The sequence below is a fragment of the Ranitomeya imitator genome, chromosome 4, assembly GCF_032444005.1.
Source record: "Ranitomeya imitator isolate aRanImi1 chromosome 4, aRanImi1.pri, whole genome shotgun sequence".
Lineage (NCBI taxonomy): Eukaryota > Metazoa > Chordata > Amphibia > Anura > Dendrobatidae > Ranitomeya > Ranitomeya imitator.
In genome coordinates, this window is record NC_091285.1 from 259,523,427 (window position 1) to 259,543,538 (window position 20,112).

Consider the following 20,112-nt stretch of genomic DNA (forward strand, 5'->3'; position numbering starts at 1 on the left):
TGCTGTAACCTGTCCGCTTCCTGGAAGATTGCTGTGGCCTCCTATTGTGTTGTTAAACTCAAGGCTATAAAAAGAAGACACAGGATGTTAATGGCTTATAAAGGAAGCTGGGCATGGGGAAATACATGGGATACACCTTCTCTAATTTTTGTGTATGCATGCTTATAAATTTTGTTTCTTGCCGTAGTGATGATGACTGTGATGCTTAAAATTATATACCATAGAAAGGACACAATCTATGACTTGCTCAGATGCTCTTAGAGCAAACTTAATGTCTTTATCCCTCACACTCCCACTTTGTACCTTACTGGGTAACCAGTCTTGGGTCATGCATTGTTTTTTCAGTGTGCAGCAGACATTGGGCAAAAAGATAATAAATTAAGTGAATTTTGTTTTTTAGCTTGCTATGCAAAGAATTTTGGACCTAAAGGTTTTGGATATGGCCAAGGAGCTGGAGCACTCGTCCATGCACAGTGAAGACCATGTAAAAGGATCCAATTATAGAAAATTTACTGACCACCTCATAAAGCCTTATTACTAAGCATATGTCATTCCAAACATTTTACTAATCACTGTGAAGTTGTACCGGATTTGTTTTTTCTAAACTTCTGTAGATTTTTTTTTCCAACAAGAATATTTCCTGTTGTAACATGATTATAATATTATTCGGTTTTTACATGTTTATTCTATTCCTTCTTTCTATTTTGAATATCAAAATAAACTTCAGTTTGTTCACATTTTATTGCTTCACTTAATGTTATTAAATATTAGTTATTTCAAAAACAAATTCTGGGAAATGTTAAGCACCATACCAGGGGTTATGAAAACCTGATGGAACAGCTATATCGCCCTGTTAACATTAAGTTAACGCCTTCCATCATATATATACACCACCCCTAAGGCTTTAATGTGATGTACAGTATTTATACTACGGTCTTGGCCCCTTATCACACTGTTAGGCAGTCCACTCCTTCCGACCTCCATCATGCTTATCATGAGATCAGAATCTTTCTCTAGAGTACAGTAATGGTAGTACACTTTCTAATTATGTGGGTTCTCTTTACCATTTTAATGCTTGACAGTGCTACCAGTCCATTGGCTGTGACTGTGTAAAACTGTTTTAATATGTACAAACACTGGTCAGCAACTGGTGCACTGTAAATTGGAGTTTTGGTTAGTTATATTACTTGAACAATTGCCACAGTAAGCATAACTGATCATATTTAGCAATATTTTTATTGCATGTTCTATAGCAGAATGATATAAGCCGAAGCTTACTGGTAGCTGCTGTTTTCCTTCAGTTAAAGTGATGAGCTCTTAGTAACATTCTCCTGCAGAATCCAAGGTCCAGTGTTTTTCAACCGTCACTGAATTTCAGAATTGAGCTACATAAGGAAAAACATTTTTTTTACACATTTTATTAACACACTAAATAAATTCACATTCTGATATCAGGTTAATACTTGCCAAAGGACATAGGCCACTGACAATTAATCAAATTTGATTAATTTGCCATTGGAGTTTAGTTCGTGTTTTTTTTTTTTTTTTTTTTTTTTACGCAAACTGGAAAATTTTAAATTTAGCTACAACCCCTCAACATGGTTTATTATTGGTTTAGACACTGTTGGACAGCAGAGCTGTCAATGTCCATCGTAGAATGTATGTCCGCAAGGACAGGATCCTCTCCCCTCTGTACCAGTCTTTGATTGTAAATTTGTTTACTGTAATCGATATCTATAACTCTGTATGTAATCCCTTTCTCATGTACAGCACCATGGAATTAATGGTGCTATATAAATAATTGGGTGAAGCAGCTTAAACCTGAGCGGTAGCTGTATAGGAAGAGTAAGATTTGGTTTTGTGTGTATTATGCTAGCAAAGTTAAAAATAAAAAAACGAAAATGGGCACATTTAATGATTTTTCAGAACAAGCTGGCGTGTGTGTGTGTTCATGAGGAATAACATTTTACCACACCATGAAAGGATTTTCCTTCTGGGACAGCAAATCTGTAGGTATGAAAAGGTAGACCCTCTCACCTTCTGTCAGTGGCTTCCTGTCGCAGGATGTGAGCCCTGTAGGGCCTGGGTTTGGAATGGAGGGGGGGTGGAATAGGTTTTCCCAGGACATCCCTCCTGACAGCACCATGGAGGTCATCCTTTTCATCCTTACAGGGACAGGAAACACATGAGGTTAAAAGGCACATCCCGCCCACCTCCCTCAGTGGTTTTCCTGTCCCTGTATGGATGGATGCTCGAGAGAGCGGAGCTGAGCTTACCTGAGCTTCTGTCAAGAACGCCATGGTCGACACCCCAAAGGGAGGGGGGTTCCTCTGCTAGAGACTAGTCAAGTGGACAAGCTCCTGGGTAGAGCAGCTTCCCATCTAATGGGGGGGGGCTCTAAGCTCCGATGCTGGCCGCCGATGTGCAGCCTCCTCCGTTGGAGGCGTGGAATGAGGGACAGACGCACATCCAGTGACGTCATGGACACACCAGCATCTGACTTCCGGATTCAGCATGCGTAAGATTGAAGACAAGTTAATATAAGGATTACCTTTTGTCTATGGGGCTCACATTGCGGCTTGATAGCGATGGAGGAAGCTGGCAGAGAGCAGGACTGCATGGTGAGTGTTGTCTGCAGTGTCACTGGTACTGCAGGATCCTGATTATTAGTGATGAGTGAATATACTCGAGATTTCCCGAGCACACTTGGGTGTCCTCCGAGTGTTTTTTAGTGCTCGGAGATTTTGTTTTCATCGCCGCAGCTGAATGATTTACATCTCTTAGCTATCATAAGTACATGTAGGGGTTGCCTGGTTGCTAGGAAATCCCCACATGTACTTATGCTGGCTAAGAGATGTAAATCATTTAGCTGAGGTGATGAAAACTAAATCTCCGAGCACTAAAAAATACTTGGAGGACACCCGAGCGTGCTTCCCCTCTCTTCTATACTGAATCAGGATAAGGGAACCCCCCACCATGGCACTTATTACCCCTAGGAGGTTGGGCAAGGCCACTATGAAATCCAAGAGGTGCCCTGTCGGTAATATGAAATTACCGGAGGCTTATAGGAAACTGCTTTGAGAAGGCTGCACCACTACGATTGTTAGAGAAGAGCAGCCGTCCATGATATCAGAAGACGTCCAGGCCTCCATCTCTAAGCTCACCCCAATCCAGACTACCACAGGCCCTCGAGCTAAGAGACCATGTTTGGAAATGGAGCTGAGCTGGAGGAAGCTCAGTTCTTAGGATCGGTTCAGGATGAGGAAGGAGAGGTTGTTGAAGAGTCCGGATGAGGGCAAAAGATATCTTTTTACCTTGGAGGTCACTGACTAGCTTATCCAGGCACTCAGAAGCACAATGCAGGTGGAAGAAGCCCCAAGATCACGGACTATCCAGAACGAGATGTTTGGGGGTCTCAGATTCCAAAAACGAGTGTTTCCAGTTTACAGTCATATCCAGGCTATGATCCTGAATGAATGAGAAGGCACAGAGAAACGTCTGGTAATACCCTGGGACTTCAGGATGTGGTTGCACTTTGAACCTGAGGATATTAAGCTGTGGGAAGTTCCCTCAAGATTGACATTCATGTGGCCAAAAAGACTTCCATACCCTGTGAGGACTCCTCAAGCTTGAGAGAGACAATATATAGAAAGGCGGATAACCTTCTTAAGAGGGCATGAGAAGCATCCGTTGCATTAATTGAAGGCCAATATAGCTGCCACCTCAGTTGCTAGATCCATGTTTTTGTGGATTGGGCAACTAGAGGAACATTTAAATAACAAAACGCCTAGGGAAGACATCTTGGCGTCCCTTCTCTTAATGAAGTCTGCAACAGGGTTTACGGCAGATGCCTCCGCCGAGTCGGTCAGGTTTGCGGCCAGGAACAGCCCTTTACCTAATGCTGCCCACAGGGCCATTTGGATAAAGACTTCAGGCGCACAAAGAGAGGACAGCAACTTTGGAGCATCTGGGTTGGATCCTGAATCTGAAGAAATCAGACTTTGTGTCGGGAAATAGGAAGATTTTCTTGGGGGTCCTGCTGGATTTAAGGCTAAGAATATCCTCCTCCAGCTGTTCCTGGGGAGTGGCGGTTCGATCAGGACAGCAATGAAGATCCTAGGTCTACGAACATCCTGCATTCACTGCATCCGGTGGGCCTAACTCCACTCCGAGTTTAGAGGCCTATCCTTCTGGGACAGATGCCAAGTTACGCTTCACAGAAGAATATGCTTGTCCATTGCGGTAAGGAAGTTGCTGCCCTGGTGGATGGTTCCCATGGATTACCTCTCCTTGTGTAGTACTTACCACAAACTCCAGCAAGGAACGTTCAGTCCCAGTCATCAAACTACAGGGAGTTTTTTGCCGCGTGGGAAGCCCTAAAATGAAATTGCTCAGTGTGAAAAGGACAGCATGTGAAGATCATGTCAGACAACGTGACAAGTGTCCTTCCTGCGCCACCAGGGTGGCCCGAAACATCTAGCACTCCAAGATCTGTTCTCAATCATCTTTGCCTGGGTGGAAAGAACAGCCCTATCAGTTTCAGCGGTTCATCTGGAAGGATCCCAGAATGATACGACAGATGATAATCGGGGCAGACTGAAGATCTGGCCTACAGAATGGAAGTTAAACAGTGAGGTATTCCAGCATTTATGCCAACTTTGGGGTACGCCCTGGATAGAATGGTTTACAACAAGGAAAAATACAAAGGTCCTCAGATTTTACTCCCTGAACCCCACAGAAAATCTGGAAGGGATCAACACGTTAAGCCAGAGGTGGAACTGGAAGCTGTCCTACACCTTTCCCCCCAGTAGCACTCGCTCCAAGACTGCTCAGGAAGATTCAGGAGGATCGGGCAAAGGTACTTGCAATCGCTCCATTCTGGCCAAGAAGAAGTTGGTTCCCTCTGCTAAAGTCCATGGCCCTGGAATAACCTATGCTGCTTCCCTGGAGAGAAGACTTAATACATCAGGCTCCAGTATTCCACCATGACCTGGAAAGACTCCATCTGTCAGCTTGGATCCTGAAAGGAACATCTTAAGGGCCCGGGGTCTATCTGACCAAGTCATAACTATGATCCAGGCGAGTTGGAAGCAAGTGGCCTTGGCAATTTCATTAAAAAAAAAAATTTGGAAGAGGTTCTGTTTGGAATGTGGCAGTTCCAATATAGACTTGGGCCGGCTGAATATCCCAAAGATTTTGGACTTCCTTCAGGCAGAGTTAAACAAAGGTCTTAGACCAAGCACACTTAAGTCCAGATCTTGGCCTTGAGTGTCTTCCTCAATCATTGACACATAACCCATGGGTGTCTAGATTTATTAAAGTGGTGCAGAGGTTAAGACCTACTATAAGGCGATCCGTGACCTCTTGGGATTTAAACTTGGTCCTTAACGCCACTTGTAAGACTCCTTACGTGCCCGTAGAACACATAAGTATATCCAGACTCCCTTTCAAACCAGCATTCTTAGTGGCCATTACCTTCGCTAAAAGAAAAGAGTAGGGGAGATTCAGGCCCTGTGTATCCAGGAACCATATCTCCAGATTCTGGACGACTGTATAGTCCTTAAATTAGACCTGACTTTTCTGCTAAAGGTAGTGTCTGTCCAGAACCTAAACCAGGAGATGGTGCTACCCTCCTTTTGTGAACATCCAGCAAATCTGAACGAATCTCTTTTCCATGCTCTGGATGTTAGACAGGTGTTCATCATGTACTTAGAAGCCATTCGCAGTTGGAGGCAGTAATCTAATCTGTTTGTTCAGTACGGGGGCAAAATTAGGGAGAAGAAAACTTCCAAGCCCACTATAGCAACGTGGATTATTTCAGCAATATCCCTAGCGTACAGTTCAGAAGGGATTTCCCCTCCAGAAAAGTTGAAGGGTCACTTGACTAGAGTAGTCTCCACCTCCTGGGCTGAGAGGGCAGTGGCATCAGTCGAGCAGATCTGTAGGGCTGCAATCTGACCCAGAGTGAAGATGTTTTGTATGCATTATAAGTTGGACGTGTTGTTAAATCATCAGACTGCTTTTGGAAGAAAAGTTCTTCAGGCAGTAGTCCCACCCGAAGGAGGTACTTTGGGTATTCTCCATGGTGCTGTTAGGAATGACATCCTGGGAAACTGGTATTAGACCTACCGGTAATTGTTTCCAGGAGTCCATCCTGACAGCATAGATAGCTCCCTCTCTGTTAAAGTTGATGTTGCTATTGTGTCTTAACATTGTATGGGAATTTAAGAAAATTGAGTTGCATCAATCCTGGTGTGGTACTTGGAAAAGCACTGAGGGAGGTGGCTGGGAGGGGCCTTTTATCCTCTTGTCTGTTTCCTATCCCTGTAAGGATGAGATGGATGACATCCATGGTGCTGTCAGGATGGACTTCTGGAAACACAACTACCTGTAGATCTAATACCAGTTTCCCCCATATTTGTGGCTGTGGTCACTGCTGGTAGAGAGCAGTTGCTCTGTTGTTTTTTTCATGAAATGGAGGAAGCCGAGGAATTTATCAAACATGAATAACTTGCCAGGTGAGGTCACAGGATGTGGCACGCTAATCTGATAAGGGGGCCGCAAAGACCAGAAGTATCACCGGATGCTGAGCGTCGGGAAGCGGACTAAACATGGCGATACTTGAGGTCACCTTTGCAGATCGCTCACGCCACCACTAATAGAGAGGAGGTGGTACAGATAACAATCAACCCTGTGATCGCTAAGAATATAAAGTAGAGCCAGGCTTTTTAGGTGCGTTCCAGGACTGAAAGTATGGTGGAGAAGCTAATCTGGATCCCTCAACCCCTTCTGTCTCTAAGTTTGCGTGAGTGGTCGGAGATCGCCATATGTCCTTGTCTGTTTATATGAGATTGCAGGATAGACCTAGGAAGGCCACTGCAAAAACGAAGAATAAATATGCTGTTTGTAAGACTAAACTAGCCTCACCATATTCTAAATTGTGCTACCAAAATGCATTTGACACTCGCTGCTAAATCTTTTTCTATGTTTAAAGATTTTAAGCAGCTAGTGTAGTCAATTCTGATGTGTTTTAAGAAAAAAAATCTGCTCCAGTTCAGATGATTTGGTTGAATGGATTCAGTTGATTCTTCTGCATCTTGAGATGATGGGAAAACAACAAAAAAGTGTGAAACAACTGAAATTATGTCTTATATTCTAGGTTCTTCAAAGTAGCCACCTTTTTGCTTTGATGACTGCTTTGCACACTCTTGGCATTCTCTTGATGAGCTTCAAGAGGTAGTTACCAGGAATGGTCTTCCAACAATCTTGAACGAGTTCCCAGGGATGCTTAGAACTTGTTGGCATTTTTGCCTTCACTCTGCGGTCCAGCTCACCCCAAACCATCTCGATTGGCTTCAGGTCTGGTGACTGTGGAGGCCAGGTCATCTGGCCTAGCACCCCATCACTCTCCTTCTTGGTCAAACAGCCCTTACACAGCCTGGAGGTGTGTTTGGGGTCATTGTCCTGTTGAAAAATAAATGATGGTCCGACTAAACGCAAACCGGGTAGAATAGCATCCTGCTGCAAGATGCTGTGGTAGCCATGATGGTTCAGTATGCCTTCAATTTTGAATAAATCCCCAACAGTGTCACCAGCTTCACGGTGGTAACCAGGCATGTAGAGTCCATCCGTTCATCTTTTCTTTTCCGTCGCACAAAGACACGGTGGTTGGAATCCAAGATTTCAAATTTGGACTCATCAGACCAAAGCACAGATTTCCACTGGTCTAATGTCCATTCCTTGTGCTCTTTAGCCCGAACAAGTCTCTTCTGCTTGTTACCTGTACTTAGTGGTTTCCTAGCAGCTATTTTACCATGAAGGCCTGCTGCAGAAAGTCTCCTCTTAACAGTTGTAGAGATGTCTGCTGCTGCTAGAACTCTGTGTGGCATAGGCCAGGTCTCTAATCTGAGCTGCTTTTAACCTGCGATTTCTGAGGCTGGTGACTCCGATAAACTTATCCTCAGAAGCAGAGGTGATTCTTGGTCTTCCTTTTCTAGGGCGGTTCTCATGTGAGCCAGTTTCTTTGTAGCGCTTGATGGTTTTTGCCTCTGCACTTGGGGACACTTCCAAAGTTTTCCCAATTTTTCAGACTGACTGACCTTCATTTCTTAAAGTAATGATGGCCACTCGTTTTTCTTCACTTAGCTGATTTTATCTTGCCATAATACAAATTCTAACAGTCTATTCAGTAGGACTATCAGCTGTGTATCCACCAGACTTCTGCACAACACAACTGATGGTCCCAACCCCATTTATAAGGCAAGAAATCCCACTTATTAAACTTGACAGGGCACACCTGTGAATTGAAAACCATTCCCGGTGAGTATCTCTTGACGCTCATCAAGAGAATGTCAAGATTGTGCAAAGCAGTCATCAAAGCAAAAGGTGGCTACTTTGAAGAACCTAGAATATAAGACATAATTTCAGTTGATTCACACTTTTTGTTAAGTGTATAATTCCACGTGTTATTTCATAGTTTTGATGCCTTCCATGTGAATGTACAATTTTCATATTCATGAAAATACAGAATAATCTTTAAATGAGGCATGTCCAAATTTTTGGTCTGTACTGAGTGTATGTGTGTGTGTATGTATGTATGTATGTATGTATGTATGTATATATATATATATATATATATATATATATATATATATACACACATACAATGTGTGTGTGTGTAGTGACCTATGTATGTATTGTGTGCAGACTTCTGTCTCCAAATCTCACCAGGGGGTCTTGCTAGGACCAAGAAAAAGGTGACACTTTACACCTCCTAGCTCTTGGAAGAGCGATGTCAATTATGGCCTGATCATATCTCTGTGAGAACGTTTGCACAAAGAATCTCAAGAGAAAATAATATATTCATTGTTAGCGCGGCCGTGGTCCAATCAAAAACAAGCAATTATAATACTAACCTGAGGGGCTGGTCTAGAAATCTGACCTCCAGACCAAAGCTATAAATTAGACCTGTATACCTAGAATTGTGTTCACATGAGAGGGCAGCCTGAGAAGCTGATGTGTTCCACTAACTCCATATTCACTCCCCCTCAGGAAGAAGAAAGCAGACTACCAAGTTAGATGATTTCTGTAAGTTTTCTCCTGTTTGTTATACTGATTTGCATGAGTTATGTCTTTTTATTATATTTTTATACCTTTTTCTTACTATAAGCACTGAACCTTTTTGTATTAAAGTATAAACTTTAACAAGTTGAACCTTGAATGTTCTAACGAATCCATAGCCTAAGGCATGTGATCCGTATGAGTGGTAGACAGTATTAGTACTATTTCCGGGACTCATCGCCCATGTGTTCAATGAGTGGTGGCAGCGTGTATGAGCGGGTGTATGGCCTGGGTCGGTGTGATTTATGCTCCCATTATAGCATAGCATAGTGGTTGAATGCTGGACTGAGAGAGGGGAGATAGATTTACCCTTGCAGGCACAACCCCAAGTCATGTGCTGAGACCGGACACGTGATGAATTAGTGACACCACGGAGTGGGGATCCGTGACAACTGGTGGCAGAGCGGTGGGATATAATTATTTCTATTAGAGCATTAGTGCATGGTTCAAGCAGTTATTCCCTGTACTAAAGAATTGGTATCCTTGCGAGGAGTGCACCAGTTCTACAAGGTTCAACTCCGTGCTTACTTAGACATACTTGCAAACAGTTTCCCTTCCCCGTTTTTCTTTTCTATCTTTTATTTAGTAACATAGTAACATAGTTAGTAAGGCCGAAAAAAGACATTTGTCCATCCAGTTCAGCCTATATTCCATCATAATAAATCCCCAGATCTACGTCCTTCTACAGAACCTAATAATTGTATGATACAATATTGTTCTGCTCCAGGAAGACATCCAGGCCTCTCTTGAACCCCTTGACTGGGTTCGCCATCACCACCTCCTCAGGCAAGCAATTCCAGATTCTCACTGCCCTAACAGTAAAGAATCCTCTTCTATGTTGGTGGAAAAACCTTCTCTCCTCCAGACGCAAAGAATGCCCTCTTGTGCCCGTCACCTTCCTTGGTATAAACAGAATATTTGATAAAGGCTGTTCACAGATATGGCAGCCCAGTACAAGAAGCAGAGCAAAGAGGCTCTGACCGGCCTCTGTGAGCAGAATGAAATAGAGACGGCCGACAGATCCAGGGAGCTGCTAATACGCGCCTTGGTCGAGCAGGACATAGAGCAAAGTGCTGGAACATCTGGGCAAGGAGAGAGTTCACCTAAGAAAGACCCAGTAATGCCAGCTCTTGCACTGGAGATACCTGCTGGAAAGGTCAGTGCTGAGGAGCCTATGGACTGTACTTTACAAATGGACTTACAACGGCTGGGAACAAGTGATCCCAATCTGCGCATGCAGCTTACTCTACAGTACCGACAGGCTGAGAGAGGCTGTAGACCGCCGGGAGGACAGAGCTTTCCAGCTTCAGATGGCTCAAATAGAGAGGGTATCAGTCCTCGGCTAACCCCCTCCCAGGACATAAATCCAAGGAGACCACGTCTGGAAAACTTCCCTGTGATGGAGAAGGATACAGACTTGGATACTTTCCTTCGGGGGTTTGAAAAAACCTGCAGGCAATACCATCTACCCCGTGAGCAGTGGGTGCAGTATCTAACCCCAGGGTTGAGAGGCAAAGCCCTGGAAGTTTTTGCTGGCCTCCCACCAGAGCTATATGGGAACTATTAATATTATTATTATTTATTGTTATAGCGCCATTTATTCCATGGCGTATTACATGTAAGGAGGGGTATATATAATAAAAACAAGTACAATAATCTTAAACAATACAAGTCATAACTGGTACAGGAGGAGAGAGGACCCTGCCCGCGTAGGCTCACAATCTACAAGGGATGGGTGAGAATGCAGTAGGCGAGGGTAGAGCTGGTCATGCAGCGGTTTGGTCAATCAGTGGTTACTGCAGGTTATAGGCTTGTTGGAAGAGGTGGGTCTTCAAGCTCTTTTTGAAGGTTTCGATGGTAGGTGAGAGTCTGATATGTTGTGGTAGAGAGTTCCAGAGTAGGGGTGATGCGCGAGAGAAATCTTGTATGCGATTGTGGGAAGAGGAGATAAGAGGGGAATAGAGAAGGAGATCTTGTGAGGATCAGAGGTTGCGTGCAGGAAAGTACCGGGAGACGAGGTCACAGATGTATGGAGGAGACAGGTTGTGGATGGCTTTGTATGTCATGGTTAGGGTGTTGTACTGGAGTCTCTGGGCAATGGGGAGCCAGTGAAGGGATTGCCGGAGGGGAGAAGCTGGGGAATAGCGGGGGGACAGGTGGATTACTCGGGCAGCAGAGTTTAGAATAGATTGGAGGGGTGCAAGAGTGTTCGAGGGAAGGCCACAGAGCAGGAGGTTGCAATAGTCAAGGCGAGAGATGATGAGGGCATGGACTAGGGGTTTTGCAGATTCTTGGTTGAGGAATGAACGGATTCGTGAAATATTTTTGAGTTGAAGTCGGCAGGAAGTGGAAAGGGTTTGGATATGTGGTTTGAAGGAGAGATCAGCGTCAATGATTACCCCGAGGCAGCGAGCTTGTGGGACTGGGGAGAGTGGGCAGCCATTTACTGTAATGGATAGGTTCGTTGGGGGGGTCACGTGAGATGGGGGAAAGATGATGAATTCTGTTTTGTCCATGTTAAGTTTCAGAAATCTAGCGGAGAAGGATGAAATAGTGGTCAGACATTGGGGGATTCTGGTTAGTAGGGAGGTGATATCTGGTCCAGAGATGTAGATCTGTGTGTCATCAGCATAGAGATGATACTGAAAGCCATGAGATTCTATGAGCTGTCCCAGGCCAAAGGTGTAAATGGAGAAGAGCCGGGGCCCTAGGACTGAACCTTGTGGGACTCTGACAGATAGGGGGCGAAGTGAGGCGGTGGTGTGTGAGTGGGAGACGCTGAATGTCCAGTCTGTTAGGTATGATGAGATCCAGGATAGAGCCAAGTCTGTGATGCCAAGGGATGAGAGGGTCTGTAATAATAGGGAATAGTCCACTGTGTCAAAGGCAGCCGACAGGTCCAGGAGGAGGAGGACAGAGTAGTGTCGCTTGCTCTTGGCGGTTAAGAGGTCATTGGTGACCTTAGTAAGGGCAGTTTCAGTGGAGTGGTGTGACCGGAAGCCAGACTGTAAGCGGTCAAAGAGGGAGCAAGAAGAGAGATGGGAGGACAGTTCAAGGTAGACGTGTTGTTCCAGTAGCTTCGAGGCATAGGGGAGAAGTGATATAGGGCAGAGGTGTCAAACTGCATTCCTCGAGGGCCGCAAACAGGTCATGTTTTCAGGATTTCCTTGTATTGCACAGGTGATAATTAAATCACCTGCACAGAATGATTCCAGCACCTTGTGCAATACAAGGAAATCCTGAAAACATGAGCTGTTTGCGGCCCTCGAGGAATGCAGTTTGACACCTCTGATATAGGGCGATAGCTAGATACAGAGGATGGGTCAAGAGAGGGCTTTTTGAGGATAGGTGTGATGGAGGCATGTTTAAAGCTTGATGGGAAAACACCAGTTGTTAGTGATAGGTTGAAGAGATGGGTTAGGGTTGGGATGAAGACTGTGGTGAGGTTTGGGATGAAGTGGGATGGGATCGGGTCAAGTGCACAGGTGGTGAGATGCGATCTTGAGAGTAGAGTGGAGAGTCGATCTTCTGTAATGATGAAGTTGTTTTTGGAGGTGGCGGGCTGGGAAGTCGGGAGGAAGGGCTCTGGGGGTTGTTGACCAAAACTGTCTCTGATGTTATCAATCTTCTGCTTGAAAAATGAGGCAAAGTCTTCAGCTCAGATGATTGGGGAGGGAGGATGTGCTGGAGGACAGAGGAGAGAATTGAAGGTGTTGAATAACTGTTTAGGGTTGTGAGACAGGGAGGATATGAGAGATGAGAAGTAGGTTTGTTTAGCTGTGGCGAGTGTGGTCTTGAAAGTAGTGAGGGACTGTTTGAATGCGATGAAGTGCTCGTTGGAGTGGGATCTTTTCCATCTGCGCTCAGCAGGAACTTATGAGGCCATAAATGAGGCCCTGATCAGGAAATACAACCTAACACCAGAAGTGTATCGGAAAACGTTCCGGAACCTACAACGTGGACCAACTGACCGCTATGCTTATGTTGTGAGCACCTTGAGGACTATGTTCCACCAATGGATCAGGGGACTTTCTGTTAACAGTTTTGAGGACTTAACGGATCTTATGGTCAAGGATCAATGTCTTCACATGTGCCCCACGGATGTACGACAATTTAATTTGTTTGTGATCGGGAACCACAAACTGCGGATCAGGCTGCAAAGATTGCGGACTGCTATGTGGCTATCAGGATGCCTGAGGTGCGGAAGCCATTGGGATTCAGCTGGAGGGGAGGTAAGCTAAACTGGGACCATTCTCCCTCTGCCGGCTGATCACCAGTGCTGTCCAAGCCCACCTATGGGATCCCGGGGAATAGACATTCTCTAGGCGATGCATGCCAGTGCTTCTCCTGCAACAAAGTGGGACATGTTAGCGCTGTCTGTCCTGAAAGGGAGAAACGCCCACTACAACCACAAAGCCGTCTGTGTCCTCTTTGTGGCCGGCAATGATGCGAGGGCTAATGAGAACTGTCAATCTGTCACTGTTGGCAATAAAGTCACCATTGGTCTCAAGGACACTGGGGCAGAGGTGACCCTGGTGCGTCCAGCCATGATAACCCCTGCCAATATCATACCAGGAAAGACTGTCTATAACCGGGATTGGAGGGGTCAGCCCTGCCGTGCCCATGGCCCGTGTGTACCTGGACTGGGGAGCAGGGAAAGGACTGAGAAGTGGGAGTATCAGGCTATTCCAACCAATGTGTTGCTAGGCACGACCTGGGAAGGATGGTGTCCCACTAAGTTCCTCCCCTGCAAGTAAATGCTACAGAGAAGGTGGAAGCAAGTGACCCACCTGAGATCCTGTGTGAGGAGGGAAAATGTCCCAATGCACAGGACTATAAATATGTGGCAGCTGTGACCCGGAACCAGGCTGCGACTCAGACTCAGGCCCAGAGATTAGCGGGTGAGTCTCAGACAGAACTGTCAGAACAGGAGGCCCATACTGTGGCCCCGAAGCCTAATCACATGGCAGACCCAACAAGGTCCCTGATAAGACACTGAAGACTCAGCTTCAGACCAGGGCCTGGCACTCACACTAGGCCAGGGCCTGCAGGCTGACAGTCAGAGCTTCCAGGAGGCCCTGTGGACAGATGTCAGTCTGGAGGAGCTCAGATGTCTTGAAGACCAACCTCCTGCTGCTTCTGGCAAAGAGAGAGTATACTGGGACCAGGGCAGACTATAAAGAGACTATCCCCACGGATACTACAAAATCTTGGGACTATGAAAGGCGACTGATCGTCCCTTATCCATTTAGGGAACAATTACTGAGAATTGCCCATGAAATTCCTTTGGCCGGACACCTTGGAATACAAAAGACTAAAGCTCGCCTGACACATAACTTCTATTGGCCCAAGATGGGGACAGATATTGCCAATTACTGTCGATCATGTGTAGTTTGTCAGAGAGTTGGAAAGTCTGGGAATATACAGAAAGCTCCATTGATACCACTGCCTGTGATCGATGAGCCTTTCCAGCGAGTGGCTGTGGATATCATAGGGCCCCTTGCAATCCCTAGCAGCTCTGGCAAAAAGTACATCCTCACAGTGGTGAACTATGCTACACGATACCCGGAAAAAGTGGCACTGTCCTCCATCCAAGCAGACAAAGTGGCGGATGCTTTACTGTTTTCTCCTGTGGGTTTCCCCAGGGAAATGTAAACTGATCAGGGAACCCAGTTCATGATAGATCTGATGGAGAGCCTCCGCAAAAAAAAATACAAGTACAGCATTTTGTGGCCAGCGCCTATCATCCCCAAACTAACAGACTCTGCGAGCGGTTTAACGGAACATTAACCCCTTACCGGCATCGGACGTACTATACCGTCCGATGCCGGCTCCCCTGCTTTGATGCAGGGCTCCGCGGTGAGCCCGCATCAAAGCCGGGACATGTCAGCTGTTTTGAACAGCTGACATGTGCCCGTAAAAGCGCGGGCAGAATCACGATCTGCCCGCACCTATTAACTAGTTAAATGCCGCTGTCAAACGCAGACAGCGGCATTTAACTACCGCTTCCGGCCGGGCGGCCGGAAATGACGTCATCGCCGACCCCCGTCACATGATCGGGGGTCGGCGATGCTTGTGAATGGTAACCATAGAGGTCCTAGAGAACTCTATGGTTACTGATGACCGGTGGCTGTGAGCGCCACCCTGTGGTCGGCGCTCACAGCACACCTCCATTTCTGCTACATAGCAGCGATCAGCAGATCCGATCGCGTTGTGCCTGCTTCTAGCCTCCCGTGGAGGCTATTGAAGCATGGCAAAAGTAAAAAAAAAAAGTTTAAAAAAATGTGAAAAAAATAAAAAAAACATAAGTTTAAATCACCCCCCTTTCGCCCCAATCAAAATAAATCAATAAAAAAAATATCAAATCTACGCATATTTGATATCGCCGCGCTCAGAATCGCCCGATCTATCAATTAATAAAAAGTATTAACCTGATCGCTAAACAGCGTAGCGGGAAAAAAATTCGAAACGCCAGAATTACGTTTTTTTTGTCGCCGCGACATTGCATTAAAATGCAATAACGGGCGATCAAAAGAACGTATCTGCACCGAAATGCTATCATTAAAAACGTCATCTCGGCACGCAAAAAATAAGCCCTCAACCGACCCCAGATCATGAAAAATGGAGACGCTACGAGTATCGGAAAATGGCGCAATTTTTTTTTTTTTTTTTAGCAAAGTTTGGAATTTTTTTTCGCCACTTAGATAAAAAATAACCTAGTCATGTTAGGTGTCTATGAACTCGTACTGACCTGGAGAATCATAATGGCAGGTCAGTTTTAGCATTTAGTGAACCTAGCAAAAAAGCCAAACAAAAAACAAGTGTGGGATTGCACTTTTTTTGCAATTTCACCGCACTTGGAAATTATTTCCCGTTTTCTAGTACACGACATGCTAAAACCAATGATGTCGTTCAAAAGTACAAGTCGTCCCGCAAAAAATAAGCCCTTACATGGCCAAATTGACAGAAAAATAAAAAAGTTATGGCTCTGGGAAGGAGGGGAGCGAAAAACGAACACGGAAAAACGAAAAATCCCCTGGTCATGAAGGGGTTAAAGCAAATGCTCAAAATGCTGGTTGAGACTGAAGGGAGATACTGGGAGCGGTACCTCCCCCATCTGTTGTTCGCATACAGAGAGGTACCCCAGGCGTCTACAGGATTCTTCCCCTTTGAACTGGTTTATTGGAGGGTCAGAGGGCCACTTGATTTGATTAAGGACTGTTGGGAGGACGACCCCAGAACTACTGGAGTCTCAATGGTTGAATTGTACTGCGCCTCAGAGAGAGAATGCAAAACTGAGCAACCTCGCCCATGAGAACCAGATGGTCTTTTACGACCCTAATGCGAGACTGAGGGCATACGAGGAGGGGCAGAAGGTTTGGTGTTGGTCCCTATGTTACAGAATAAAATGCAGGCCGCATGGGAGGGACCATACACTGCACATAAGCGGCTAAATGATGTTAATTATGTGGTGACACTAGATGAGCATGCAAAGCGTCAAAGTATTTCATGTGAATATGCTGACGGCTCATCATGACAGGGATACCTGTGTCTTACCTGTCTGTAGCCTACCTGAAGAGGGGGAGACCGATCTGTTACTAGATGTGGGGGCTGGGACTCAGTACATGGAGTCCCTGGAGTCAGCAGAGTTTAACCCAGAGCTATCCCACAGCCAGCGGTCTGAGCTGATGTGGGTGCTCAGCGAGTTCACCGAAGTCTTCACAGGGCAACCTGGGAGGACGCACTTAGCATCTCACCATGTGGACACTGGTACTAATCCCTCAGTACGGCAGTCTGCATACCGTGTGTCAGCAGAGGTAAAGGAACACATGAGGGAACAGGTAGAGGAGATGCTGAACCTCAAGGTGATACAAAAATCCCAGAGTGCCTGGGCCTTGCCTGTGGTTCTTGTCCCAAAAAAGGACCGTACTACCCGGTTCTGGTTAGACTACAGGAAATTAAATGTATTGACCACACGTGAGGTCTACCCCATGCCGAGGATAGATGAGCTGTTAGAGCAGCTAGCTAAAGCATCGTACCTCACCATCATGGACCTCAGTAGGGGATACTGGCAGATACCCCTGACCAGAGAAGCTCAGAAGAGGTCTGCTTTTATATCGCCATTCGGGCTGTTTGAGTTTCTGTTGATGCCATTTGGTATAAAGAATGCCCCTGCCACCTTCCAGAGGTTGGTCAATAACTTATTGGAAGGATGTGATAGTTTTGCCATCGCTTATCTTGATGATATAGCCATTTTTAGTGATTCTTGGGAGGAACACCTCGTACATCTTTCTCAGGTGTTGTAAAGGCTTAAAACTGCAGGTCTTACTGTTAAGCCAGGGAAGTGTCAGGTAGCCATGCGGGAAGTACAATACCTACGACACCGGGTGTTGGGAGTACTGCTAAAACCTGAGCCAGGGAAGGTAGAAGCCATTACAGGCTGGGCCACCCCACGAACCAAGAAGCAGGTATTGTCCTTCCTGGGTACGGCTGGCAACTATAGGAGTTTGTACCAAACTACAGTGCTCTGGCCAAACCGTTAACTGATCTGACCAGGAAGAAACTTCCCGAAATTGTCTCCTGGAGTCCTCAGTGTGGGGAATCATTTTCTGCCTTAACCCCTTTACCCCCAAGGGTGGTTTGCACGCTAATGACGGGCCAATTTTTACAATTCTGACCACTGTCCCTTTATGAGGTTATAACTCTGGAACGCTTCAACGGATCCCGGTGATTCTGACCTTGTTTTCTCGTAACATATTGTAATTCATGATAGTGGTAAAATTTCTTTGATATTACCTGCATTTATTTGTGAAAAAAACGGAAATTTGGAAAATTTCACAATTTTCCAAATTTGAATTTTTATACAATTAAATTACAGAGATATGTCACACAAAATACTTAATAAGTAACATTTCCCATATGCCTACTTTACATCAGCACAATTTTGGAACCAAAATTTTTTTTGTTAGGGAGTTATAAGGGTTAAAAGTTGACCAGCAATTTCTCATTATTACAACACCATTTTTTTAAGGGACCACATCTCATTTGAAGTCATTTTGAGGGGTCTATATGATAGAAAATAACCAAGTGTGACACCATTCTAAAAACTGCACCCCTCAAGGTGCTCAAAACCACATTCAAGAAGTTTATTAACCCTTTAGGTGTTTCACAGGAATTTTTGGAATGTAAATAAAAATGAACATTTAACTTTTTTTCACAAAAAATTAAATTCAGCTCCAATTTGTTTTATTTTACCAAGAGTAACAGGAGAAAATGGACCCCAAAAGTTGTTGTACAATTTGTCCTAAGTACGCCGGTACCCCATATGTGGGGGTAAGCCACTGTTTGGGCAGATGGCAGAGGTCGGAAGCGAAAGAGCGCCATTTGACTTTTCAATGCAAAATTGACTGGAATTGAGATGGGACGCCATGTTGCATTTGGAGAGCCCCTGATGTGCCTAAACATTGAAACCCCCCACAAGTGACACCATTTTGGAAAGTAGACCCCCTAAGGAACTTATCTAGATGTGTGGTGAGCACTTTGACCCATTAAGTGATTCACAGAAGTTTATAATGCAGAGCCGTAAAAATAAAAAATCATATTTTTTCACAAAAATTATATTTTCGCCCCCAATTTTTTATTTTCCCATGGGTAAGAAGAAATTGGACCCCAAAAGTTGTTGTACAATTTGTCCTGAGTACGCTGATACCCCATATGTGGGGGTAAACCACTGTTTGGGCGCAAGGGAAAGCTCGGAAGGGAAGGAGCGCCGTTTGACTTTTCAATGCAAAATTGACGGGAATTGAGATGGGACGTCATGTTGCCTTTGGAGAGCCACTGATGTGACTAAACATTGAAACCCCCCACAAGTGACACCATTTTGGAAAGTAGACCCCCTTAGGAACTCATTTAGATGTGTTGTGAGAGCTTTGAACCCCCAAGTGTTTCACTACAGTTTATAACGCAGAGCCGTGAAAAAAAAAATTCCCACAAAAATTATTTTTTAGCCCCTTTTTTTGTATTTTGCCAAGGGTAACAGGAGAAATTGGACCCCAAAAGTTGTTGTCCAATTTGTCCTGAGTACACTGACACCCCATATGTGGGGGGAACCACCGTTTGAATGCATGGGAGAGCTCACAAGGGAAAGAGCGCCATTTGGAATGCAGACTTAGATGGAATGGTCTGCAGGCGTCACATTGTGTTTGCAGAGCCCCTAATGTGCCTAAACAGTAGAAATCCCCCACAAGTGACCCCATATTGGAAACTAGACCCCCAAGGAACTTATCTAGATGTGTTGTGAGAACTTTGAACCCCCAAGTTTTTCACTACAGTTTATAATGCAGAGCCGTGAAAATAAAAAATCTTTTTTTATTCCACAACAATTATTTTTTAGCCCTCAGTTTTGTATTTTTCCAAGGGTAACAGTTGAAATTGAACCCCAAAAGTTGTCCAATTTGTCCTGAGTACGCTGATACCCGATATGTGGGGGGAACCACCGTTTGGGCGCATGGCAGAGCTCGGAAGGGAAGGAGCGCCATTTGGAATGCAGACTTAGATGAATTGGTCTGCAGGCGTCACGTTGCATTTGCAGAGCCCCTGATGTAACTAAACAGTAGAAACCCCCCACAAGTGATCCCATAATAAAAACTAGACCCCCCCAAGGAACTTATCTAGATGTGTTGTGAGAACTTTGAACCCCCAAGTGTTTCACTACAGTTTATAATGCAGAGCCGTGAAAATAAAAAATCCTTTTTTTTTCCACAAAAATTATTTTTTAGCCCCCAGTTTTGTATTTTCCCAAGGGTAACAGGAGAAATTGCACCCCAAAAGTTGTTGTTCAATGTGTCCTAAGTACCCTGATACCCCATATGTTGGGGTAAACCCCTGTTTGAGCGCACGGGAGAGCTCGGAAGGGAAGGAGCACTGTTTTACTTTTTCAATTGGCTGGAATTGAGTTCGGACGCCATGTCGCGTTTGGAGAGCCCCTGATAT

General features: G+C 45.1%; 1 protein-coding gene across 1 annotated transcript in view; it reads left to right on the plus strand.

Annotated features, from left to right (window-relative positions):
* CSRP2 (cysteine and glycine rich protein 2) overlaps window positions 1-737 on the plus strand; it is a 49,838-nt gene extending 49,101 nt beyond the window's left edge. The window contains exon 6 of the mRNA XM_069764548.1: window positions 401-737. Within this exon, the coding sequence (XP_069620649.1) occupies window positions 401-477 (77 nt within the window). The 3' untranslated portion in view covers window positions 478-737. The remainder of the gene's footprint in view (window positions 1-400) is intronic.
* The last annotated feature ends 19,375 nt before the right edge of the window (window positions 738-20,112 follow it).